At 55.9% G+C, this 25166-nt stretch overlaps 10 protein-coding genes across 10 annotated transcripts; 3 read left to right on the forward strand and 7 right to left on the reverse strand.

The window, feature by feature from the left end:
- Positions 1–1329: 1329 nt before the first annotated feature.
- On the reverse strand, positions 1330–2534 carry BKA78DRAFT_184625 (uncharacterized protein). The gene is made up of 3 exons (XM_066883475.1): positions 2221–2534; positions 1828–2164; positions 1330–1777 (listed from the first exon to the last, which is right to left on the reverse strand). The coding sequence occupies exons 1-3, from the start codon at positions 2391–2393 to the stop codon at positions 1460–1462; spliced, it is 828 nt and encodes a 275-aa protein (XP_066741086.1). The 5' UTR covers positions 2394–2534; the 3' UTR covers positions 1330–1459.
- Positions 2535–3530: 996 nt separating this feature from the next.
- On the forward strand, positions 3531–4781 carry BKA78DRAFT_184635 (FRG1-like family-domain-containing protein). The gene is made up of 2 exons (XM_066883476.1): positions 3531–4017; positions 4145–4781. The coding sequence occupies exons 1-2, from the start codon at positions 3626–3628 to the stop codon at positions 4626–4628; spliced, it is 876 nt and encodes a 291-aa protein (XP_066741087.1). The 5' UTR covers positions 3531–3625; the 3' UTR covers positions 4629–4781.
- A 492-nt stretch (positions 4782–5273) lies between these two features.
- Positions 5274–6740, reverse strand: BKA78DRAFT_298195 (uncharacterized protein; the record flags this gene model as incomplete). Its single annotated transcript, XM_066886876.1, has 1 exon — positions 5274–6740. The coding sequence occupies one exon, from the start codon at positions 6738–6740 to the stop codon at positions 5274–5276; it is 1467 nt and encodes a 488-aa protein (XP_066741088.1).
- Positions 6741–7531: 791 nt separating this feature from the next.
- BKA78DRAFT_382040 (uncharacterized protein) lies at positions 7532–9024 on the reverse strand. Its single transcript, XM_066893026.1, has 4 exons — positions 8978–9024; positions 8689–8921; positions 8556–8633; positions 7532–8465 (listed from the first exon to the last, which is right to left on the reverse strand). Exons 2-4 carry the CDS (start codon positions 8757–8759, stop codon positions 7793–7795), a joined length of 822 nt encoding a protein of 273 aa, XP_066741089.1. The 5' UTR covers positions 8760–8921; positions 8978–9024; the 3' UTR covers positions 7532–7792.
- A 967-nt stretch (positions 9025–9991) lies between these two features.
- BKA78DRAFT_298197 (uncharacterized protein) lies at positions 9992–10399 on the reverse strand (the record flags this gene model as incomplete). The annotated part of the gene is made up of 3 exons (XM_066886877.1): positions 9992–10004; positions 10048–10256; positions 10298–10399. The coding sequence occupies 3 exons, from the start codon at positions 10397–10399 to the stop codon at positions 9992–9994; spliced, it is 324 nt and encodes a 107-aa protein (XP_066741090.1).
- A 1807-nt stretch (positions 10400–12206) lies between these two features.
- BKA78DRAFT_332930 (uncharacterized protein) lies at positions 12207–13447 on the reverse strand (the record flags this gene model as incomplete). Its single annotated transcript, XM_066890027.1, has 2 exons — positions 12207–13319; positions 13367–13447. The coding sequence occupies 2 exons, from the start codon at positions 13445–13447 to the stop codon at positions 12207–12209; spliced, it is 1194 nt and encodes a 397-aa protein (XP_066741091.1).
- A 4648-nt stretch (positions 13448–18095) lies between these two features.
- BKA78DRAFT_321610 (uncharacterized protein) lies at positions 18096–18499 on the forward strand. Its single transcript, XM_066889043.1, has one exon. The coding sequence runs from the start codon at positions 18203–18205 to the stop codon at positions 18431–18433; it is 231 nt and encodes a 76-aa protein (XP_066741092.1). The 5' UTR covers positions 18096–18202; the 3' UTR covers positions 18434–18499.
- Positions 18500–19228: 729 nt separating this feature from the next.
- Positions 19229–20024, reverse strand: BKA78DRAFT_184733 (uncharacterized protein). Its single transcript, XM_066883477.1, has one exon. The coding sequence runs from the start codon at positions 19921–19923 to the stop codon at positions 19357–19359; it is 567 nt and encodes a 188-aa protein (XP_066741093.1). The 5' UTR covers positions 19924–20024; the 3' UTR covers positions 19229–19356.
- On the reverse strand, positions 19889–20977 carry BKA78DRAFT_184742 (uncharacterized protein). The gene has a single exon (XM_066883478.1). The coding sequence runs from the start codon at positions 20750–20752 to the stop codon at positions 20126–20128; it is 627 nt and encodes a 208-aa protein (XP_066741094.1). The 5' UTR covers positions 20753–20977; the 3' UTR covers positions 19889–20125.
- A 1301-nt stretch (positions 20978–22278) lies between these two features.
- BKA78DRAFT_256166 (catalase-like domain-containing protein) lies at positions 22279–24556 on the forward strand (the record flags this gene model as incomplete). Its single annotated transcript, XM_066885057.1, has 3 exons — positions 22279–22458; positions 22509–22862; positions 22916–24556. The coding sequence occupies 3 exons, from the start codon at positions 22279–22281 to the stop codon at positions 24554–24556; spliced, it is 2175 nt and encodes a 724-aa protein (XP_066741095.1).
- Positions 24557–25166: the final 610 nt, after the last annotated feature.

Below are 25166 nucleotides of genomic sequence, written 5' to 3' on the forward strand. Positions count from 1 at the left end.
GCAGCCCCCATTCTGCTGTAGCCTCTATCCCCCCCATCACCTCTTTCATCCACACCTTCTGCCCACCCCACGACACAACACAACCCCCCAGACGACCAAGTTTTCAACCAAATCCTTACCTTCTTCTCTCCTCAATCAACACACACGTGGACCAGGGTTGAGAATTCCCAATTAATTGGATGGATCACAGGTAGCGAGCGTCGGGCGGTCTGAGATTGATCGTGTGACGCCTGCCCGACGGCGCCGATCGAGGGGACGCGAGGAGCTGGAACTGGAACTGGGGCGTTGGTTGTAGTCGCAGTCGCATGGATGTATATTTGTGCAGCTACCTGCATCTTTTTTGGTTTGCGTGGTTGAGCGGAAGTCCGAGCGTGCATGCATTGCGTCGACGTTCTCGTGGTGGAATGTATCGGATGGTGCTGAGGAGGAGAGACTTGAAAGGCTTCACGTGGATTCAAGGGGATCAAGGGAGAGGTTAGAAGGATGGAGCCGTATGTACAACACAACACAAGTAAATGTGGCAGCCGCGTTCAGACTACCACGATATACCAACATTGTATTACTATATCCTATCGCTCTTGTTTCCCGCTTTTCAAGGAGCTAAAAATCGAGCCGTGCACAATACAAACCCGTCCAATCCATCAAGTGCAATTTTGCGACATTCGTGCCAATCTGACCCAACTTCCCGATTTGCGATCCCGTCGTACCGTACAATTTCATATCAAAACCCTCCAACAATCATGACCCGACATGGCCTGTTACTGGCATGAGATGAGGAGAGCGGAGAGAATAGGAGATTGCGGGCGCATGGCGACCAAGACAGAAGAAAGAGAAAGATGACGAACTACAACAACAAGGGTGGAGAAAAGAGAACGGGGAAAAGATCAAGCCGCGACCGCGTGACCAATGCCCCGCAAGTGGGCATAGGCTTCGGACAGATGGGAGGAGAACAATCTTTTAGGTTTGAAGTCGGAAGAAAAAAAAAAAAAAAAAGGGAAAGTGCAGGGAGGAAACACGGAACAATCTGTGCGAGCGAAATCCGAGAAGGGGGAAGGGGGAGACACCAGGAGGATCCGCTTTCGAGTGTCAAGAACCAAAAAGACGCAAACCCCAAAAACGCCAGCGTCGTAGTCATAGTCGTGCACGGGAGGTGTTGTGAGAGCCCAGGGAATAGGTGTCGTAATAATACATGGGGGTAGGTGACTGCGGTGCAATTCTCGTTGTCGACCAGACATAGATGGTCGAGTTTGGAAAGAAGTGAAAAGGGAAGAGATGACAAGGGTATCGTGATGGTGGCGCAACTGTGAGCAAAGATTGCGGCGACACCCCCTTTGGGCTGCACCCAATAGGATGCTAGTCAACGAGGCAAGCACGGCAGCCTCGTCTGGCGCAATCGTGGGTGCCTAGCGCATGCTCCGGGGGGAAGAGGCGAGATCGTCCTACAGGCAGCAGAAACATGTCAGCCATTTGTCTGCGCTACACATCGAGAGGCTAGCTGGCATACCATGTGGTTCACGAGCGCGACGAACAGGTCGAAAAAGAGCTTGCCTCCAGCTTCCATCTCGTTCTGCATGGTGCCGCTGCGCTTGAACGTCTGCCTGCTGCGGATGATGAGGGCGAGGTAGTGCGCGCGCAGGTTGCTGTCCGTGTCGGGCGTGTTGGCGTAGGCGAAGCGCGCAGACGACAGAATCGTGCTGCACTGGATTCCGGACTGGAGACCCTGTTTCTTGAGGGCCAGGCGCTTGAGCTCTTGCAGGCCGTAGCGCTCGGCGGCACACTGCAATTTCCGTCAGCAAATGAATAACCCCGAGTATAGTGGATGCGTACGTAGATGGCCGTGTCTTTGAGGACAGCGACGCCGTGCATGTGGACGGTCGACTCGGCAGCCCCGCCGACCTGGAATCCGTCCTCCAGGTACCAAGTGTTGCGTTTCCGGTCGTGCTGCAGGCGCGGGTAGTAGTCACCCTTGTACAAGTATTCGAGGACGGAGCTGAAGACTTCGGGTTCCTCGTCTGGCAGCTCGATACGCCTGTTTGTAGACTCGAAGAATTGCGTGCGGCAGGCCTCGTGGAAGAAGGGCGAATTGGCCAGGACGTCTTGGTGGGCGGCGAAGAGACGTTGGTTGCGGCCGATGGAGATGGTGATGACGGGCGAAGTCAAGGTTCTGTGCTGGTGGTGAGTATGCTGATATCTAAGCAGAAGCAAGGGCTTGTTGCTCACGGGCTGGTTTGAGCGGTCGAAGGTGAAGTTCTGGGCGACCTGTTCATTTCCTTTTCCACGCAGCGCGAGGCGAATGACGACTCCTTGAAAGAACGTTTCTGCTTTGTCGATTCTTTGGCAATTCGGTGCTTTGAAAAGCTGCCGGCGTGGGGTTTCCTGCTGTAGGTGAACATGATGGGCGATGGTTGACCGTTGTCGTCGGGCGGCACGACGAAAAGACACGGCAAGGCGGAGAGGTCGGATGGGATGGAAGATGGTTTAAATAGCTCGCACGACAGAAGCAGCCTCAGGCAACAGACAAGGCTGAGCAAGTGATGATTGGGAAGAAGGGCCACGAAAGCGGCCGAAGGCGTTGAAGAAGAAATGGGATTGGAGCGCAGGCAGAGTGTGAGTTGGGTGACGCGACGCGTTGGCTCCCACACCTCGCGCGATCACGGGGAGCGCTATTCCTGAAACGGCAAGAAGGTGAATGGGTAGAGTTTCACCTGCAACCAAGACTCCAACAGTCAATCGTCGTCGACGGCGGTGAGGATACCGGCAGCCTCGGTCCAACATTGGCAATTTCTCCACAGCATCATCTTGCCGGCTTTGACGCATTCGAGCGGTGTCTTCTCCACTCTTCGTCGTTTGCCATGATTGCGACTTTTTTGGGCCAAGGCCAATTGAGAGTGCCCTTGCATGACGGCCTGCATGCATGAGGTTGGGCTCCAAGCCAGCCGCATCGACTAATAGACTTTCAGGAACCCTCCCGTCTCCCCGCCAGCTCAGTCCTTGCTCTTTTCCTCGCCCCAGCCGGTCCAGTCAGTTACAGTCACTGTGCTCGAAAACACCTCTGCATCATCTGTACTGGTCGCCCTTTTCCAAAAGAAATGCCCATTTGCTCTTGTACCACCACCGGCAAAAGGAAAAATTGCAGCCGTTAGCTCTGCACGTCGTCAATTTCAAAAAGTCTCCGATCCGGCGCAGCCCTGTCGATGTCGAGAGGTTTTGGATGCCCTTCCAACGCCAAAACCCGCATACATACGAGGGCAACGCAAGTCGACGTCGCGATCCACGGGCTGATCAAACCGGAGGAAATGTCCAGCGTCAATGTGGAGACGCTGTCGACAAAAATACACCACGTACCAACTGCTGTTGACATGCATGCTGGCGCAGCTCCGCGAGACGGCCACTCCAAATCAATCGAAGCGCTCGATTATTGTCGTGCCACATGAGCTCTCTATGAGCGAGGTCAAAGGCAGGAGGAGCAAAGTGAAAGCGAGAGAAAAGACCCCTGCCGCTAGTGACGCACCGCCAACGGCCCGGGCGGGCTGGGCTCCTCTCCCGCAGCCGCCGCCGCGCTCCACCTCACCGCCTCCAGCTCCACCACATCACGCACCCGCGTCACGTCCTCCCCTCTCCCACAATGGTCAAGCCGCTGGTCTTCAAAGGCGACAAGCCCAAGAAAAAGCGCAAGCGCGCTGCCGCCGCCGACGATGACGACGAACATGCCCCTTCCAGCAGCAACAGCAAAGCCCTGAGCGCACCCACCCACAATGACGACACGGCCGAAGAAGACGACTCGTGGGTGACGGCCGAAACCCTGAGCGACATCGCGGGGCCCGTGACCGTCGTGCTGCCGACCGACGCGCCCACCTTCCTGGCCAGCGACGCCAACGGCAAGGTCTTTGCGAGCGCCGTCGAGAACATGATTGACGGCGACGCGCTGACGGCCGAGCCGCACGACGTGCGCCAGGTGTGGGTTGCGACGCGGCTGGTGGGCACAGACAAGTTTAGCTTCAAGGGCCATCATGGGAGGTAAGTGGGCGCGCACAGCCAGCAGCGAAGAGGGTCAAGGACGAGTAAAAGGAGTAGGACAGCAGGCGGGCAGGCGGCGGTAATTGGTGAAGCCGCAAGCCGCAAGCTAACGCGGGACCACCACCAGATATCTCGGCAGCGACGCGCACGGCATCCTCTCAGCGCACCGCGAAGCCATCTCGCCGGAAGAAACCTTCGCGCTGGTGCCCGTCGCCGACAACCCGGGCACCTTTGCGCTGCAAACCGCGCGCGACCAGTTCGTCTCGGCCAGCAGCACAACCTCGGCCGCCAAACCTCCCAAATCCGCCGCCACCTCGTCGTCTTCATCCACAGCACCAACAACCGTGGACGTGATCCGCGGCGACGCCGAGACAATCGATTTTGCCTCGTCGCTGCGCGTGCGCATGCAGGCGCGCTTCAAGCCCAAGCAAAAGGTCAAGAAGGAGCAGAAGGCCCAGGAAAAGGTGTCGAGGAAGGAGTTGGAGGACATGGCGGGCCGGCGGCTGGATGATGACGAGGTGAGGATGCTGAAGAGGGCGAGGCGGGAGGGCAATTTTCATGAGAGGATGTTGGGCGTGAGGGTCAAGGGGAAGCATGATAAGTTTGCGTAGGGGAGGAGGGATTGGTAACAGAGCAGGTCAAGGTAGGTGTGGAATGATCGAAAAGCGTGCTTCAACAACAATCATCACATGGAAGCCAGTGTTTCAATACCCTTATCGTTACCGCCAGCCAGCCTCTTTTTCATGTGTCTGAACTTTTTGCTACTTTTGCACAAATATTCCTCCCGGTCCCTTTCTTTCCTCAGCCGCTGATACACGCTGTAGATTCCAGTGCAGCCAGAACTTCCCCTTCGAAGCAACGACCGACGCCTCATTAGGACAGACCTCGAGCCACAAGCAAGTCTCCCGGTGCCTTTGATGATTACCAGTGTCTGTCTCGAAAAAGTCCACACTCTTATAGCCACAGATTCTCCCAGGTGCCGTCTCCGGACAGCAACATTAGCACTTTGTAAGAATCCCTCCTTTCACTGTCAGTATCTCATATCCGTGAAATAGCGTCGAGTAGCCAGTCAATCTCCACCCTCCTGTTCATACTTAGTCGTTCCACTCAGAGCAAGAAACTGACGTATCATAGTCTTAGCCATGGGCTCTTCCTCTCCCTTGTGTCTCTCCTCTTCTCGTCCGCGCTTGTTGGAGGTCTGTACGTGGCCATAGCCTGTCGCTGCAGGTTGACTTTGCGCTTGTCGCATTGCGTTATCATAGCGTGCCATGGGATCGCATCGTTGCGTCGTAGCTTTCCATGAATGTTGCCCATTCGTCTGCCCCCCATTCGTCCCTAGCCATCATCAACTCTACGAATCCGGACCTCATCCTGGTTTGACCGGCGGCATCGCGTCTTGCTGTGAATGTACCCCACTTGTCTGCAGCCCATTGATTCTTCTCAACCATCTTCCTCATGAAGTCGAGTTCCATGGTACCGAGACGATCCTCTGGCGGCCCCGGTGGTGGTGGAGTAGCAGGCTTTGGGGGTGGAGAGTGTTGTGCCAGTCGCTGTGTCTGTCGTAGTGTCTGTCGTTGCATCTGTTGCTGCATCTTTTGACGCATGTTTTGATTCTTTCTCTGTCGCTGTCCTTCGCGCTGCTGATGCACTTCATTGGCCGCCGCTGTTCGGATGTGGGCTGTCCGACAGGAGTAATACTCGTCATGGTCGGCGCCGCAGTTATCACACCTGACAGCGGAGCAGCCTCCCTTGTGCAGTCTTCCACATGTGAGGCACGGGCTTCTGCCGCCGGCGTAGACAGCCGAGAGCCAGTTTCCAAAGTTCGTAATGCAATAGTGGTGGCCTTCGGCTTTGCGTGAGCGGTGTGGTGGAGGGTGGCTCCTGTCGCGGCACTTCGAAGCGGTGCATGGTGGGCATCCATCTTCCACCCATTGTTTTTGCGCTTCTGCCGTTTCTGAGGCAAACTGTTTCCATGCTGCGTACCTGTCGGATAAGGGCAGGCTGAGGTCGTTGAGGTCAAGAGCTGGCGCAAGTGGGGCACTGAGCGTGCGTTGTGTATCGTATTCATCATCGCGGCTGTTTGGCTGATCAATCGAGGTGGAAGGACCTGGAATGATACTGCTGAATTCACTTGGGTTGGTCTGGTCAGCTTCAATCGAGCGGACCGGGGGCGAATATGGCTCCCTAAAGGGTTGGACCTGATACTGGTCTGTTTCCCATGTCGCTGACGATACCGCTGGATGATCCTGTGGGGACGGAGCGACCTGTTCGCCAGGGCCACCGAGAGCTTGCAAACGTTGCGGGTGCATCGCTCCATATTGATGGGCAGGTGAGATCGATTCCATCTCCTCTGAAGTCTCATCCGGTAGCTGTGTATGCTCGAAAGGTTCTGGGGACGGCTGGCGTTGAGCTGGGACTGGGGCTGGGTCTGGTGGTGCAGTCTCGCTCTGCTGTTGGCCGAGATTGGTCTGCTTCAACTTGAAGCGAAGGCCCCCGAAAAGACCAGCGTGCCAGGGCTGCTGCTGGGGCACCGTTTCATCCTGTTCATCGAGGTTCTGCGGCTTTTGCTCGAGACGCTGAAGACGCTCACGCAGACTTGGAGGCGGCGATTGCTGTCGCTGGCTCTGGCGAGGGCGCATGTGCAAGTGCTCCTGTGACCAGAAGCCGGCAGGGCGAGTGGGCGCAGAGCGCGCGTCATCGGGAGGTCTGAGGGGCGCAGGCATGCTGTTGGCCTGGCAAAAAGGTCAGCAAGGTCTGAGGTGAAGCGTTAGACATGCGATGAGGGTTCTTACAAAGTTCGCGGTAAGACGCGCTCGTCAACGAAGTAGCAGACCTCGGGCGGAAGATGAAAGGCGAGGCGGATGCGAATTGGACAGAAACGCGACGTTGCGGTGGGTTGTAAAGGAGGGAGGGCAAAGGCAGACAAAGGTGAGGTGGATGCGAGTCGGCGAGAAACGAGATGTCGCAGATGGATACAAACGTGGGCGACGATGAAGCTCTTCACAGAGCGGATGTATCTTGCGCTCGTGCACAAGTTGAGGGTAGAAGATGAGCGAAAGGTGGCGGAGAAAAATCCAGATGTGAATTGTGGGTGGAAGAAATGAGCGAGCGACTAAGCGACGGTTTTGAAGAGTCTGACGGGCAGTTGCGCCTTCCTGCTTTCTTCGTGCGCCTTACCAAATGGCCCAGTCTGGGTATGTAGTGACTTCCCTCTGGGTGGTGACTTCCCTATGGGTGGGAGCACTGACTTTTCGAATAACCTGAGGTAATTACCACATGGCCACTTCCCACAAGGCACCTACATGTAGAAAGAGCATCCTCCGAGGGTGAATGCGGTGCTTGAGCCAAATCCAAATTCAACTCCCTCAACTCGATATGCCCGAATAATGTCCTTCCTGAAACTCATTCATAGTCACTACATCCAGACACTAGTACACTAGAGCAGCGGGGACGAGCCCAGCGCTCAGTTCTGGCAAATTTGCGGTTTCCAATTTCCCGAGATCATTCCTCATGTCGTCGTTCTGGCCACGCGAGTGAAGCAGGCAGTTGGTTGAGTTTCGAGACTTGACCATATTTCTTGCATGCATGCTTGGAAAGCAGTGGACCGCCGGTCCGAAACGAAGCGACACGGAAGAGGTTATGGGACACTGGAAATATTCCCACATTGTTTACCTACATGCCACACTGCTCGAGCAATTCAAAAGAGAGCGTGGAGTCGCCCTAATATCCTCCAACTCTTCGCCCTTATATGCATTATCCACCATGAAGCAGACCCTCAAAGTTCCTTCTTGCACTTCTTGAAAGCAGACAGCTGGAGCTCAGCCGGCTGCTCATCGTCACCGTCGCTTTCGTCCTCCCTCTTTCTCTTCTGGGGCGGAGAAATCGCCATCAGGGCAAAATTCTCCAACGCGCCTGGCTCAAACTTGCTCTGGAGAACCGTTGCGGGTGTGACTGTTTCCTGGGGCTGGAGCGGTGGTGTCGGCGGCGGTGGTGGTGGTGTCGGTTCTTGCTCTGTGCGCTCTAGTTGTTGCTGCTGATGTTGCCGTTGCGATTGCTCTGCTTCCCGCTCTTCTACACACTTTATGGACGTACATTCTGTAGAATTGCGAGGCAGAAACCAGCTACACCTAGCACAGCGCGGAGCTTTGGAGGGCATCAAGCCCCTCCCGAGGCGCTCCACGGCCGCGGCATTCCGGCGCTGCTCTTTAATCAAGTGAGGAGGGGGATGTCTCAGACCACATGTGCTGCAAAAGGGTCGGCCCATCTCGACCCATTTCGTCTCCTGGCGCAAAACCCGCTTCTTGTGCTTCTTCCACGAGGCAACACGCTCGGCGCGCGGAATGTCGCTGTTGAGGATGTCGACGTTGGGACGGGCTTGTCTGCCCGGCACAGCGCGAACAGGGTCCGGCCAAGTCGGTGCGAATCGTGGGCGCATACATAGATCCCACCTGCAAAGGATCACCGAGGTTAGCAGGTGCCCCGGCCCAATGCAACCAACAAGCCGCGGAAGTCCGGAGGGGAAATGCAAAATCACTGACCATTTTCTTGAAAGAGCGTCCTCGGCAGCGCAGCGACGGAGGCGCTCTTCTCGCATGTCGGGCGCGTCTATATCCTCTCTGTTCAACCGATTAGTGCGTGTACAAACAGACGGGCGGAAGGGAAATGGAAAACCGGCGGATGGTGGCAAACTGAGCGCCTCTCTCACAGATCTCGTCGATGGACTCGCGCATGAAGCACGGCATGTTGTTGTTGCTGGATTTTACGGGAGCGGCTTTGAGGCGTTGGGAGGGGGTTGTGTTTGGGCGTGTAGGTGTGATGGATGATGAATGTCGGATGACGACGGGCGATGTGATAGTGGTCTATGAGAAAAAGCGCACCAAAAATGATTTTGGTGGCGAGTTGTTCTGTGGGCGTGAGCATTGCGCCTTCCTCCTCTGCTGGACGGAAAGCGAGGTCTTGCCTTGATGCCCTGTCTGGCCCACCTTCAACGTGAACATGGAACTTCAGGTGGATCATGAGGACTCGAGGCCTTCTTGCACGCCGGTAGGTACTGCTTCACCGACCCGACTTGTTGTTCCAATTCTTGTTATTTTTCTGTCCGCCTTTGGCCAAATTACACCTCCTCACATCTCCTCGCCGCATCGCTAAAGCTTCCTTGTTTCAGCACCCATCAGAGAACCACACATGGCGGCGCGTGATTGCATACAAGAAATGACGAAGTAGACAAGAGTGAAAGCGCATCAGCGCAGAGGAAAAGACGGAAGCGCGAAAGATGAAACTGCCGGCTCCTAGAAAGACAGACAGAGACTGAACGAAGTGAGACAGACGTCTACAGGTCAAAATAATCAGACGTCCATGTCAAGCTCAACCAACCAACCATCCAACCAACCAACCAACAGACCAACCAACTAACTTCCATCCCTACCAACACATCAGACACAAGAAACCATAACAGCCGTCGCAAGCAAGTGCAAAACGCGCAACGACAGACAGACGACCTCGCCTCACCTCGCCGCATCACTCGAGACGTTTGTCTGACAACCTAGCTCGCCGTCTGGTTTTTTCGGTGGAGACGTAGCGAGTCTGTCCGTCCATCCGCCGTTTCCATGTGTATGTGTGTGTGTGTGTTGGCACGCAAAACTGTGGACGAGGAGATGGCGGCGAGTTGGAAGGCAGCGAGCGATTCAACTACCATATAGAGAGATAGACACAAAGACAGACTAGACTGGCCGAAAGACAGACAGACAGAGAGGAAGGCCACGCCATCGTAAACAAACAAAGCCTTTGCATCAACCCGCCTGCTTTAAACCACTGCTACTGCTACTACTGCCGCCGCTGCTACCATCGCGTCGCCCAAGCCATCCATCTCATCCATCTACATATGGTACGTAGCCACACGTCTCCGTTTATTTGATTCGCGGGCCGCCCTACCCTCCTCCCCTACCTCGTCCTTCCCTACGTACTGCCCCGCAGCTCAGCGCATCCATCTGCCAATGCCAGTAACTGACTCGCCAGCGACTTGCGACACACAGCCATGCACACATGTACAAGCGCGGCGCTGCGCTGCGCTGCGCTGCAAAGCGCTGATCGACGTGATTAGCCCGGGGGGCGCGACGGGGAGGCGCGGTGAGTGGGGTCAGTAGGGAGGTAGGTATGCAATACATGTTAGCAGGAGTGGGGAGACGGGGCAGGTCGGGAATTTGTTGACGACTGGGGTTGGCGGATGCGGTGGGTATGTACTAGGTAGGTAGTTGGGCAGGTGGTTATGTATTGTACGTACTGGGTAGGCGAGGGTACGGAGGTACGGAGGAGGAGTAGGGTAGAGTAATGTAAGCAACAGCAGACTGCAGACAGACAGCAGGGGCGGGCGTGGGCATGGCATCATGGCATGGCATGACAAGGGCACGGGTGCCTGTGGACAAATACGGCAGGAGGATGGCAGTATGGCAGGATTGATGATGAGCATGGATGGCGTCGACGCCATGCGGCCAGCCGGGCTGTCAATCTGTCTGTGAAGCGCGAACAAGCGAGCGCACAGCAAGCGGGAACCCGTGAGGAGGAGGAGGAGGACGACAAAGACGAGGTTGGCAGGGCGGCGGCGGTGGTCACCACCGTTCTAAACAGACACCCGAGGCACTACGCAATTTGTGCAAACCATCTCGCGCGGCGGCGTTGTGGACGCAGGATGGACAACGTTGGCGACCATGGGAGCACCACTGGCTACTAACTAGCGTCGTGTATGTGAGCAAGACGGTAGTTGGTGGCAACTCTATAGAGGGAGGGTCGTAGGTGGAGGTAGGTACAGACAGTACTGCTGTACAAACGCGAGAGCATCCATGCGGACATTTGGTGGTCCAAGGAGAAAGAGAGAAAGAGGAAAACGACACCACCGTCCATCGGATCCTGCAAGTCAGACTTGCAAAAAGCCGAGGTCGCAACGACGGCCGGCGGCGGCCATCAAGGTGCTGACGTTACGCCGCCGCCTGTCGCTATGCTATGCTATGCTATACAAAGCAAAGCGAGAGCGCACGCCGGCCAGCCGTCAGTCCGGCAGGGGTAGGGGAAAAAAGGGAGAGGGCAGGCAGAGCCGCAGGAGTGGAGAAGAGTGGTGGCAGGCATAGCAGGGCACGGCAGACAGGGCCGCAGGGCACGGCAGGGCAAGGAGAGAAACGACAGGGTTTCTCTCTCGCCTGCAGGCGCCCTAGGTAGTTATCCTCGACTGGTCAACGCCTATTCGTTGATTGCGCAGGCAGGCAGAGATGACGCCGCACTCGGGCGCAGCGGACGAATCGAACCGAAGCGCTTTGGATAGATAGCTCTTGAAGCCGTTGGCGACCAATACGGCGTAGGTTGGTAGTTCCCACGGGTAGTCTAGAATTTTGTCAAGTTGGATGCGTGCGATGCCCTGCCACTACTGCTTGTGGCAGCAGCGCCACGTCTGCGCGTAAGGCTAGACGGCGGAAGGATCAGCTCGGGCCGGACGATACGACACAGGGAAGACGTCTCCTGACAACGGATAGAGGGCTGCACGGCAGCTGTCAAGCAGGTGATGACAGTTTGGAAAATTTTTCTTTTTGAATTTTTTCTTGCTTCTCCCCTCTGCGGAACGGAAGGTGGCTTTCCAGCTTGCGTGCCCCAAGGCTACGGCTTTGGATACTGCTGGTGGGTGGACAAGGCGTTTCTTTTTGTGGAACAAGGAAATGGAATCAACATTCCAGCGACACTTTTTTTTTTCTTGCTCTCTTGCGCGTCGTCTGTCGTGGTCCAATGGGCAGAAAAGAATTGGAGCAAGGACGAAAAGGCTGTACGTAAATTGAGTTGGCTGCTCGTCTCACCGCTCAAGTGATATCAAGGTCTCGTCGAGCTGGCGCGTTGAGGAGCGACGGTAAACCCTATAAGTTGCATTGGTGATACGTCGGCATCAGCACCTGCAGCACCGTTGAATTGCTGCAAGCAACCCTCCGTCGTCTGACTTCAACGGTCGTTCTCCCTGCAGGGCGTGCGTGCGCCCGGCTCGTCCTTCCGACACTTGACAGCGTCGCACGGCTGTGCGCCTCTCCCGCTGTTGCGCTTCGTTGCTCCCGTCAAGTATGCAGGTGACAGCTCACAAGTCGCACTGCAAATCTCCTTATCTCCTGACAGGAATGGGGCATGTCATGGCAGCACAACCTACACGCGGTCCTGAGACATCACACCAGGAAAGTCCAGAAGCTTGGATAGACAAACTCGTCCTCGAATATCCGGCGCACCTGCTCCAGAATGAACTTTTCAACCTTGCCCACATTCTTGAGGACCTGCTTGCCGTGCTCTTTTTGGCCAATCTCGCTCTCGACCTTGATTTCCTCGAGCAGCCCGCCGGCTGCGGCCCGAAGATTTCCATTCACCGCCGTTTGATCATCGGCAAGCTTGCCGTCTCCGCCCTCGGATCCAATCAGTGCATCGGCATCCTCGGGAGACAGGAAGCAAAAGTGAGCACGCTTCTTGATGTAGGCTAGGATTGCAACACCATCAAACGTGAGCCCCGTGACGGTCAGTTTGAGCGGGATTCCCACGAAGCTGGGCATGGGATAGTCGAGGTTGATTTCGGCCGTGAGGACCATTTTGACGTCGCCCGAATATCGGACGTGGGCGACAATCTGAATGTCCTCGGGGCTGGCTTCACGGATGGGGGGAGTTGGAGGCGACGAGGTGTCGCTCTCGGGATAGTCTTCCGACAACGTCTGCATTGCAGCATCGTGCTGGTGCTGGCTCTGGGGGCGAGAGTCGAGATCGGTGCTCGAGGGCGGTGTGTTGGAGCTGATGGAGGCCGAGTGGTTGCGTGGAGTTTGCGGGGGATCCGCATGATGGGAATGTGAATGATGGTCATGCCATCCGTTTTGAAACTGTGCACCGGCAACAGCGGCAAAGGGAGTGGTTGTACCAGACAAGCCGGCACCGAGAGGCAAGTGAAAGTAGCTCATGTTCGAAGTGCCACCGGGGATGGCGGGAGTGGGCGCTCTCGACAGATTCCCCAATGGCTCGCCTAGCGCCAGCCCTGTACGCGATGCCGAGAGTCTGGGGTCAGCGTGCGGCAGCGGGCGTTGATTCTTCTGGTCCGGAGCAGGCTCCCGCGGCCGGTGACGGCGGTCTCGCAGCGTCTTTTCTTGGTCATTTTCATCATGGTCGTCATCATCTTCATCTTCGTCCTCGTCGTAAAAGTCGGGCAGCGGGTCGCAAATGTCCTTGATTTCAATGTCGGGCGTGGCGCTGCCAAAGTCGAACGAGTGGACCTTGACGGAGCGGATGAAGCGTGGGAGGGTGACCTTGGCCGTCAAGATGCGGGCCGTTGCGAGTGACAGCGGCTACTCACCTGCTGAAATTTGTCGTGGATGAATTGGCGAACCCTGTCCTCACCGCCGGCGAGTTTGGACCAATCGACGTCGATGGACATGGCGATGATGTTGGTGTTGAAGACGAGAGCTGAGTACGACGTCCTGTCTGGGCCGTTGGCAGCCGGGCGTGCTTGTCTTGGCGCCTTCACCATCAAGCGCTGCGAGGAGACGAGTCGAGGGCCCGCAAATGCAATCCAGCCTCTGCTCCTGGCGAGCCTTGATGTCAGTTGTATCCGTTTTGGTGAAGCTGCATGATCGACGATCAGGTATCTAATGCCTGCCTGCCTTCCTGCTGCCCAACCCGCCAACCTCGTCTCGTCTCGCCCTTTGCGTCGCCTTCTTTTTCACGAGCGATGCCACACTCTCCAGAATCTACATGCATTGTTCTTGTCCATCTCCTCTAACGACTTTTGCATCATCATGGCGTGTCCCAAAGCCTCAATGACTCGTGGGCCCTCTGCACTCCTCGCCTGAGCCGCCCGTCCGCCGCCATGTTTGCCTGAGGTTCTCAAGGCATGAATGAGGGGGAGGAAAAAATATACAATCGGGACATGACTGCATTCAACCTCGCCAGCGCCGTGGTAAATCTTCCTTGCAGAGTCCCGCGACCCACCACCAACCTCTCCAACCAAAGACGCTCGCTCTCAGAAATAGGTACCAGTACAGCCCACCGGCGGGCAACGTGAGACATTATCGCAGAGAAAAGTAATGTAAAAAAAATGGTCTCCTCGACGGGATTCGGAAAAAAAAAAAAAGACAAAGAAAATTTCCAGAATGAAAAAAAGATTCCAAAAAACCCCAGGCCTGCAAAACGCCAGCATCGTCATCATCCGAGACGGACTCCCATGCCCTTGAACGCCTTGCACTTTTGTCTCCGTGACGCCGTTTTTATGCTCGTGTCGTGCTGAATTTGGGGCCTGCGAGGCCGGTCGGCTGCCCTCAAGGAAAGCCAGAGGTGGTGATGTTGGGAGGGAAAAAAAAAAAGGGAAGAACGGCCCGCGTTGTTGTAGTTGTCTTCTATAATGGGTATGCAGGCTGTGAATTGTTAGAAGCAATGTCAAAAGAGAGAGGTGATTGGACGCACGCACGCGGTTGTCATCCATCGCAACTATCACACTTTTCTTCGTGCTTGACATGTGTTGTTTTCAAGACGCCGCAGGGGGCGCTTCGTGAGGTGGCGCAGGGGGCCTTTTCGACGACCTGGTGACCGCAGCCGTAGGTGTGTACGAATCGAGTACACATGGTCTCGTGGGGTGGTGAGGGGAGAGGTGTGGGGAGGATTGGAGGAGAGGGGGAAGGAGGAAGAAAGGACAGTTGGATCTGGAGGGATTGTGGCGCGTGGAATGGCTTCCAGGACAAAGAGGAGACGCGTGTCGGGGAGGCAGAGGGAGAGAGAGGGCGACGTCTTATTATAAGGTATTAGAAGCAGCCCGAGAGTTTGGGATGGTGAAAAAACGTCGAGTGCTACGACTTACAGCCGTTGGGAGCAAAGCAACGCGCGGGAAGAAGGCAAGGGTAGCTACTCATTTTGCTACAGGGTGCGAGCAGCAACCAACGCCAACAGGAAGAGCTGTAGGTCTGTGTGATGACCCCCCGGCCGCCGCAATTCCCTCGACAGACGAGAGCACCGCTCCACTGCCTACACGACACCTTGTCTTGATTGTCTCTTGACACTCTAGGCGCACAACACCTTTGCCTTCTGCCTCGTGGGCAGCCTGCCACCGCACACCGCGGACGACGGCGCGCCTGCAAGGAGGGCTGCAAGGAGTCAACGGCCGCCGGCAGTCATCATTCCACGCCGTTTTTCTTTTCCCTCTCCATGTCTGCTCTGGCCACCACCTGGCAGATGGCGACTGGCACGCTACGGTAAGAAGGGTACGAAACGACATGTCAATTGGTGTTGTGGTCGGTCTGTGGCCATGTCGCCAAAGATGTGTGCGGGGATGGCGGATGGCGGATGCAAGAGAGTCAGGGGTCACGACACGGCCATGATGCATGCCGGTCGCTCATCAAACGAGACAGAAGTCAACGGCTGCCAAACTGATGATTTACCAATCTGCGACCCTGTGCCAACAGCCTCCCCTCCCCTAGCCCAATCCGGCAAGACGCTGCTCTCGGATGCCCATCTGATTCCCCGCAAATGTCGTGGCCGCTCAAACAACATCCTCTCCCTCCTCTCCGACATCGTCACCTCCATCATCGTCCTCGACTGCTAACGCGACCTAGTCCTGCACGCTTCTCCTGCCTCTACGCCTCCGAGACATGACTGCCGCCGTGGCCGCACCATATTTCGCGCCCCGCGTCTTTACCATCCATCCATCCCGAAAAATAATCGTAACTTGATGCATGGCGGCTGGACGAACGGATGCCGCCCAGGGAAATCCACCATGACGCGCCTGCCCCGGCGCTACCCGCACCTGCGCGCAGCGGTCGATCCAGCGCCCATATAGAGATGTTTGGCCCATCACTCCCTCGGTCGCAACCGCTGCTGTCGATAAACTCGACGCTTGCTGCTTCCTGGCCCGTCGAGGTCGAAAAAGATTCATAAATACCCTCGACGGCCATTGTTGGATTTTTCGGCGTCCGCGGGAGTCGAGAGTCACACCAGCCCGAACTGTACCAGATTTCCCTTTTGTCCAGTCACCGTCGCCGAGCTGAGGTCAGAGAGCTCAACAAACTCCGTGTGCTCCCTTATTGGTCCAGACTACGACACCTCTGGAAAATAAATAGTTGACCACTTCTTTTCTCCCTCTCCTCCAGTGGCAGCCAGAAACATTACCAAGTTCCCTCACTTCAACGACTTCAAAACAGTCCAGAACTCATCTCCTTGCTCCAAAATGGCCAACGCGCCTACACCCATCAACACCAACATGAGCGACTCGAGCTCCATGGACGGCTTCCTCGCCATGCCCACAAAATTCCTGGTCCTCTGCCCCGCCTCGTCCTCCAACTACCCGTACGCGGCTTCTGTTTCTCAGCCCGAATCGCCTCAGAGCGCATCCGCCACCGCCGCCCCCATTGATATGACGAAAGCAGTCTCGGTGCTCAACACGTCTGCGTCACGCACAGCTGAGACACCTGGCTCGGCCAAGCCCGAAGTCTCGCTCGACGCCTTGGCCAAGGCGCGCTCCCCTAGCGTCAGCAGCGACCGGTCGAACGGCTCCTCCTCGACCTCTGCGACGCAGATGCCGCGCTTCCTCAAGCTCGGCCCCGTGCATTACGGTCATGGTGACGGCGCCGACGACTTTTCGTACTCGACTTGAGCGCAAGGCTTGTGTCGCCGGTCAGAGAGGGGGCCGACAAGAGGCGGGCTTGGAAAGACTGGACTGGACCGGACTCTCGTTTTCCTTCTGTCCAACAGTTCCTCAATCAAGAAATACGTTGCAATCAGAAAAACCAAAACGGCAGACGCACGACATACATGACCCCATCCCCGACAGCCGCCCGAGACGAAGAAACGCCCATCACACATCACTGATCCATTTTCCAATGCCCTTCTCCAACACTTCGTTCCTTCGTTCCCTCCTTACCGCACACCGGACCGGACCGCGCCGAGTCTCGGTCTCAGATGACGTGGAACAAGACGGATTTTCACTTTGTTTTTTTCTTTTCCTTTCCCCCCTTTGTTTCCAAATTGCTTTTTCTGTCACCCCCATGTCACTTTTTTTGCTTTTTGATGGCTATACCCACCGCACCACGGCCCGCGCTGTCAACTGCACCGAACGGCCCGAGACGCGCTCCATCGAGCTCTACGGATGCTGACGGCACATACACAACCATCGGCTGTGTTGTGCCGGTGAGAGATGAGTGGGGCGAGGCGATCAAACGGACGGGTGGACGATGATGGGTCGACCCGGTGGATGGACAGACGGGCGGACGGACGGATGTGCGGGCCGCTGTGGCCAGTTCACTCGTTGTTTCTTTTCATCCTTCTCCCCCCTTCCGTCGCTGCTCTCGTGTGGGCTTTGGCGTTTGTTGGTAGTTGGCGTTGGACGGATTCGCGAGGGCTCACATGCGTATAACTATGTATCGACGGGATGAACACGGATAGCGGGAAGGGGGGTGAGGTATGGTGAGATTGATATATGGACTATGGATGAATGGATGAATGCATGCTACGCCGTATATAGTCATGTTTGTATACGTTTGTTGATGCCATATATGCGTGCCATTATGTTGCGATTCCCACCTTGTGAGCGTGAGTGGACTGGCCTGGACTCTTGATTCCTCTCCTTGTGCGTGTTATACTATATGTACAGTACACACCTAGCCATATAATAAGTGAGGCATCAAATCTGAGCCGGCCAGGGATGGCTACACGTGGTATAGAAACAGGAACAAACATCTAAGCCGTCTATTGGTGACGGAGGAGCTTGATGTGAAAGAAATGAGAGTGTGTGCGGATTTGGACATGCTGCTTGGAGCGGAATACTGGGAGATGGATGGATGCGGGGGTGTTGTGAGATTTTTGTTCTGCGTGAAAGGAAGAATGAGGAGAGAGGATCAAGGCAGGCAGTTGCTGGGCATCAGTTTGTTGTTGCTGCTGTTGCTTCGCTACTATTGCTGATACTGCTACGTTGTGTGGTAGATGGGTAGCTGGCTGGATCTCTACACCCACACGCGCTCTGCCAAACCTCTTTACCTGCGTACTTTGCCTGATGACCACACTGCGCGTGCTGCAGTGCAGCACTGTCGCAACACTCCAACCATGACCACCATGTCTCTCTCTCACTTCCTCCTCTTCCCTGTGGAAAAAAAAAAAAAAAATCACTTGCCCGCACCACACGCCAACCAAACAAGGACACCCCTCGTCCATGTCCGCCCTGCCTCCTCCCGCTTCCCTGCCGCCTCTTTCCGCTTTCGGCCTCCCTCTGCTTTTGGCGACTGCTTGCATCCCGGCACGCACACATGTCGAGCGACGAAACGAACTTTGGCCGCCGGCTGTTCTGGCCGAGCCCGAGCCCGCGCGCCAAGGGCTTTGCGCTTTGCTTTGCTATGCGCTTTGCTTGCTGGGGGATATTGGGTGGGTGGGTAGGGAAGTGTAGGGGAGGAGGAATGGATGAGGGCAGTGGGGGTCGGTGGGAAGAGAGAGGTGTTGAGTATTGTAGGCGTCAAGGCAGAGAAAGGACGACGACATTGGGGGTAAGTAGAGGCAATGAATGCTGCTGCCATCAAGGTACTCAGTAGGTACTCGCCCACCCCAAAGGGCATCATTTGTCCATCGATCCTCACTTCCGACCTCAATGCCCGCCCGCCCCATCCTGCTGACCGACCGCGCACATACTCACTTGCCTGCTCGTCCATGATCCAGGATAGGACTTGGCGGCGCAGGGAAACGTCCTTCGCGGTTCGCGGTTCGCGCCCTGTCCGTCGTCTTTTGTGTGCCTGTGCATATCTGGTTCGGTCTGCCTTACCGGTCGTGCCGCTTGCTCGCTCGCGTCTTTTTTGGCATTCGCATCTGAGTTGAGCATGACCAACGCCGAACAAGCTCAGTGCCACCGTCTCGAGGCAGAAAGCCTCTGGAGTGCTGCTCGCGTGCCGATCTCTGATCGTTGCGTGACGGAGGGATTCATCGACGTTGGCGACGACCCTGAGATGCGAGGCGCATATCCGTCCTCTCTTCTTTAAAGCAACACCACAGGATCTCCGCACATTGCTGAAAATGCGCGAGCGCTGCTCTCCAAACCAAAGCGCGGAAACCGTGAAACTCATTCAATCTCTGGTCCTAAACACCTGGCTGAAACACTTGCGCTCGCGTCGGATTGATGAGGCACAGGACAAAAGCATCAGGCAAGGCCCCTGTATACTTTTTTTTGGGGCGCGAGAAAACGTTATCAGATCAAACACCGAGAGCCTCCAGTCAGTCGTTGCTCTCTCTGCGCATGACTTGTTGTCTTACCTTTGATGCTTCTGATCGCGAGGAAAGGGTCGGCGAGCGGGCGGACGGGCGACAGAGTGCCGATGTGTCTTATACTTGCCTGTTGCTGAGGAAAAATAGGAATTGGTTTACTTCCTCGCCGGGAAAAAGTGTTGCGTTTACCTTTGCTCCCATACTTCTGGCTTTCCGGAAAGAATCACCGTACTTCCCCGAGACAATGGGGTATTTTAGTCCACAAGGTAGCCCGTCAACTGCGTCCCAGATCATACGCCAGTTTGTCGATGCAATTGACAAGATTCCCATCACGGGCGGCAGTGGACTCTTAAATCCATTTGCCGGCCTCGTATTGCTATCAGATGGAGCGACAAGAGGCTCGTCGCGATGAGAAAAGACGCGCGTAAGCGACTGGCGGCTGAAGGGCATGGCATGGGCAGGATTGGCCTCTGGACCCTGTGTCCTATCGCTCATATGCAAGGAAGAAGCCAGAGATACGCGGATGACGGCGAGCCGAGACGCCAGGGGAGCAGCTGCCGTTGACGTTGATTGATGATTGCCGGTGATTGAGTTTTCAAACGAGGAGCCGTTTGTTCGTGTCGCCCTCCCTGCTCCCAAAAGGGCAACGCAGTAGCCCATGTTGAAACGTCTTCTTTGCGTCATCTAGCTCAGGAACGCCGGCTGCAACCGACGCCGCAGGCAGTATCCCGACTTGAGGGCCCTGTTGGCCTGCTGACTTATCGCTTGCCTTTGCTGCCGCGTCGAGGAAAAGGCGGTGGTATCCTCGTTGGCGAATTGATTGCATATCCTGGACTGACTTTGAACCGAACGCTTGATCTCTGGTCCTCGATTTGGCGGTGAAGGTCTATACTTGGATTTCAAAGTGGTCGGCAATCTTCGAAGAATCCTGATTGTTGATGCTTTGTCTCGAGACAAGCACGGTGAGGATGGAAAAATGGCTGGTCAAGTCTGGTGTGCTTCCAAAACATGCAGGTCGGTGGGTTCGACAGAACATCAAAGCTGCGCGGGAGTGCATCCGGACCGCAGCCCCCAGTCCTTGCGGCTCATCATCCATCTCCGCAGCAGCATGCGGAAACGCGAAATGCTGACTCGCCTGGCGTTCGATTGGATCCCCCATCCATAAACGAAACCCAGTCTCGCACGGTTTCCTTCTCGAACAACGTCCAACGAGTCGTTGTTCAACATGGCGACCGTAAAAGAGACTCTGGGAAATTCCATTGGCATGAGCAGAGTTTGGAGTCCTGGTCGTCGACACCGGCACCAGCCGTTCATTGCCGTCGAGATTCGCGTCGCAAGGCAGACTCCCTCCCGCAGCCTGCAGCGGTTTGCACAGAAAATCGGTCGCCCTTTTTCGCATGCGCTGCATATGCAATCTCGCAGTCGCCCAGGCAAATCTGCGATTTGATGCTGAGCTGCATGGATGAGCGTCGCGGGAAGAGTGCAGCAGAGCGGAAAGAAGCTTTGCAAACATGCGCCTCCTTCCACAAACGTCGCCGTCCTTTCATCTTGGGATAAGTTGCCGACCGCACCCTGGAGCATGCGGACGCGGCGGGCATTATTTGGCCGTGACTTTGCGACAGGTCGAAAAAGCGACAGAGTAATGGTGGACGTCCCGGAAACGATGTCGACGACGCAATTGGCTCAGTTTCGGCTCATTTGTCGTCTTCCCCATGGTTTTGGCTTCTTGCGCATGATTTCGATGCCCTTTTGTAGAATTGGGCGCGAAGAGTTTGACAAGAGTCGGCTCAACGTCTTGGTTGAGTTTATGCCTTTGGTGAGGCGGGGCTTCCTAGTGAGTCAGCAGAGTTGAGGCTCGGTGTTGGTGATCAGTCGCGGCACACGCAGCCGCGAGACAAACGAAAATTCAACTTCATCATCATCCGCCTCCAAAATTCGAGGATTCATTTCGCCAACCTCCGTGGATGTGCAAACGCTTCACGAATCCTCCATCGCACATGGTCGTATTTGCCACGAGTCAAGACGGTTCGCTCGCGATGGAATCGATGTGTGGGCAAGGACGAAGCGGGGATGCTCCACGCGCAGACGCGCACGCGGCAAGATGGCACGAGAATCAAGTCTTGTCTTTGGATGGAGTTTCCAGAACAAGCAGGAAGCGGAGGGATGCCGAAGCTTGGAGGCGGATAGACGGCTCATAACTGGGGCTTTGGCGTTGACCGGCTCGCTCACGTCTCGGGGATCCTCAGCAGGATTTGGTACGTGGCGGGAACCCCAACCCACGTGGGCTTCGAGGCACTAGAGCCGCATTAGTAAATGGTGAGAGACGAAGAGGACGAGTTGTTGTTCGAGACTCGACTTGTTTTCTCAGCGGCACGACGGCAAGAGGGACCGCAACAAGGTGTTGATGACGGTCGGCGCACGGGGCACAGTCCGAAAAGAAGACGATCCATCGTCATAGACATTGATAGAAGAGCGCTGACCGACGTTGCAATGACGTATGATGCAGGTGTTGTTCGATCTGGCCGGCATGGAATTTGGCGATTCTCCATCTCACGCCTGGCTGCCAAATGCCATATAAGCGGAGCCCTACTAATTGACCCCTTTTGATTGGCCGCCATCGCCGTTGACGTCGCCGCCACCCAACCCTACGATCTCAATAATCCACTTCCCCAATGCTCAATAGGGAGATCCCGATCAACAGCATCAAACGCGTGGCTCCTGATTTCCTGTCTGTGCGTCTGCTGTCACCTCACTTGTTCGACGTCCAATGGCCGCCGACCACTGCTTCTGATTAATCCTCATCATTGCTCAATCCATACGTCACCGTAGCACTTGCCTTCTTTATATGCCCATCTGCCAACATGTTTGCAAACACTATAGCCAAGTGCTCTTTCCATCGTCATTCATATTCTCTCACGACACTAGCGACTCTCTATCCTCCTCGAGATACCCATTTCAATTTTGATTTCTTTTCGTCACACAATGGCTTCCAACATTTTGACATCCGGATTGGCCAGAGCCACTGGCGGTGGTTGCCCGATGGGCTTTGGTTCCAAGAACGCCGACCTCGCACGAAGCACCAAGGACTACGACGACCGTAGCAACCGGATAACCAGTGACTGGGGAGTCAAAGAGAACAACACCGATGACTGGCTGAAAGTCTCCAACGGCGACAAGACCGGCCCCATGCTGCTCGAGGATGGCTTTGCAAGAGAAAAGGTATTTTCCCACGTCCTGAATTGATGGGAAAATGCTAATAGTTGCAACAGATTATGAAGTTTGACCATGAGAGAATTCCTGAACGAGTTGTCCACGCAAGAGGTGCCGCCGCCTTTGGAAAGTTCAGACTCTTTGAAAGCGCAGAGGATGTCACCTCAGCCGGAGTGTTGACCGACACCTCACGAGAGACCGACGTATTTCTCAGATTCTCCACGGTCCTCGGCAGCAGGGGCAGTGCCGACAGTGTCCGCGATGTCAGAGGATTCGCCCTCAAGTTCTACACTCAAGAAGGCAACTGGGACATTGTTGGAAACAACATTCCCGTCTTCTTCATCCAGGACGCCATCAAGTTTCCCGATGTCATCCACGCCGGCAAGCCTGAGCCACACAACGAGGTCCCACAGGTATGTTGCACCTCCAGCGTATCTTCTTGATTCTAGACTTACCAGCAAAATAGGCACAAACTGCGCATAACAACTTCTGGGATTTCCAGTTCCTGCACACTGAGGCTACCCACATGGCCATGTGGACTCAGTCTGACCGCGCCATTCCCCGCTCTTACCGCATGATGCAGGGCTTCGGTGTCAACACCTACACCCTTACCAACAAGGAGGGAAAGAGGCACTTTGTCAAGTTCCACTTTACCCCTGAACTAGGTGTCCACTCGTTCGTATGGGACGAGGCCCTGAAGCTTGCGGGCCAAGACCCCGACTTCCACCGCAAAGACCTCTGGGAAGCTATTGAGGCCGGGCTGTACCCCAAGTGGAAGTTTGGAATTCAGACGATCCCCGAAGAAGACGAGGACAACTTTGAATTCGACATCCTCGATGCCACCAAGGTCTGGCCGGAAGAGCTGGTTCCGATCAGGTACATTGGCGAGCTCGAGCTCAACCGCAACCCCGACGAGTACTTCACGCAGACGGAGCAGGTTGCCTTTTGCACTGGTCATGTGGTGCCCGGCATTGGCTTCTCGGACGACCCTCTGCTGCAGGGCCGCAACTTTTCCTACTTTGACACGCAACTGTCGCGCTTGGGAGTCAACTGGCAGGAACTGCCCATCAACCGGCCCATCTGTCCCGTCATGAACAACCACCGCGACGGCCAGATGCGCCACACCATCACCAAGGGTACCGTCAACTACTGGCCCAACCGCTTCAGCGCTGTGCCGCCGGCCAGCGAGGCTGAGGGCGCGTACATTGACTTCCCGCAGAAGGTTGCAGGTATGAAGCAACGACTTCGCAGCCCCAAGTTCAAGGAGCACTTCAATCAGGCGCAGCTGTTCTGGAACTCGCTTTCCGAGCCCGAGAAGGCGCACACGATCGCCTCGTTTGCTTTCGAGTTGGACCACTGCGATGACCCCATCGTCTACGAGCGCATGTGCGAGCGCCTGTCCGAGATCGACCTTGGTCTTGCACAGCAAGTGGCCGAGGCCGTGGGTGGTCCCATCCCTCAGTCAGCGAAGCGTCCCAACCACGGCAAGAAGGCCAAGGGACTTTCGCAGCTCGAGTATATGCCCAAGGAGCCGACGATCAAGACGCGCCGCGTCGCCATCATCATCGCCGACGGCTTCGACCCCATCGCCTACGCCGGGATCAAGGCCGCGCTGCAGGCTGCGCAGGCCCTCCCCTTCACCATTGCACCGCGGCGCTCGCCCATCTTCGCCGCTGGCGAGGACCGCGCGACCGGCACAGGCGTCAAGCCCGACCACAACCTCGAGGGCATGCGCAGCACCATGTTCGACTCGATCTTCATTCCCGGAGGCGCCGACGCCGTTGCCACGCTGCGCAAGAACGGGCGTGCGCTTCACTGGGTGCGCGAAGCCTTTGGCCACCTCAAGGCCATCGGCGCCGTCGGCGATGCCGTCGCCCTGGTCCGCGACGCCTGCGGCCTCCCCGGGCTCACGCTCTCGTCGTCGGCCGACGTCGTCGACTCGTACGGCGTCGTCACTGCTGCTCAGACGCAGCCGAGCTCCTTCAAGGAGGCGTTCCAGATGGCCAAGGGCGCAAAGGACTTTGTTGATGCGTACTTTTATGCCATTTCGCAGCACAAGAACTTTGACCGCGAGCTGCATGGCTTGAGCTCGCAGGTGGCGTACTGAGGTGGTGGTGGTTGTGTTTAGAGAGAGGGGGGCTTCGTTTTCTTTCATTGTCCATGTTGGCGTGGATGGGATGGATTGCTGAGGGTTGCACTAGAGCTTTAATCTGCGATATACCAAATCAACTTCGTTTCAAACTGCACTAGGTGCCTAGTCTATTTGTGAGCTGTTCCAAGGCTGGGCTGAACAGTCGTCCTGTATAGTTGAGTCTTGAGAATATTGCACCTGTCGCTATCCCGTGCCGTACTACACTGGACCAAGTTAATTCAACCCAACCCGATCCAATCCAGTCCAATCTTCTCTTTTAGCAGCCAGATGGAAACAACTGACATGACACAAGCCACGAGACAAGCGAGACAAGCGAGAGGAGCAACACGCGCAGGAGCTTTCTCTGTAAGAGCGGAGTGGCAGAGGGAAGCGGTGAAATTCATGACAGATAGGAAATAGCAGAGGCAATCGGGCATACATGGCTGAATACCAAATTGCAAAGGAGGAAGGGGGGGAGGGGGGGAGGGGGCTCAATGTCATACGTTCGCTTCGCACCTCCTCCATTAATGCAGTCACAATCGATCAATCAGATGGTGATCTGCGCATCTTCTTGCTCTTTTTTCGT

This window comes from Phyllosticta capitalensis, assembly GCF_038381095.1.
Source record: "Phyllosticta capitalensis strain CBS 128856 chromosome Unknown BKA78scaffold_9, whole genome shotgun sequence".
In the NCBI taxonomy this organism is placed as follows: Eukaryota; Fungi; Ascomycota; class Dothideomycetes; order Botryosphaeriales; family Phyllostictaceae; genus Phyllosticta; species Phyllosticta capitalensis.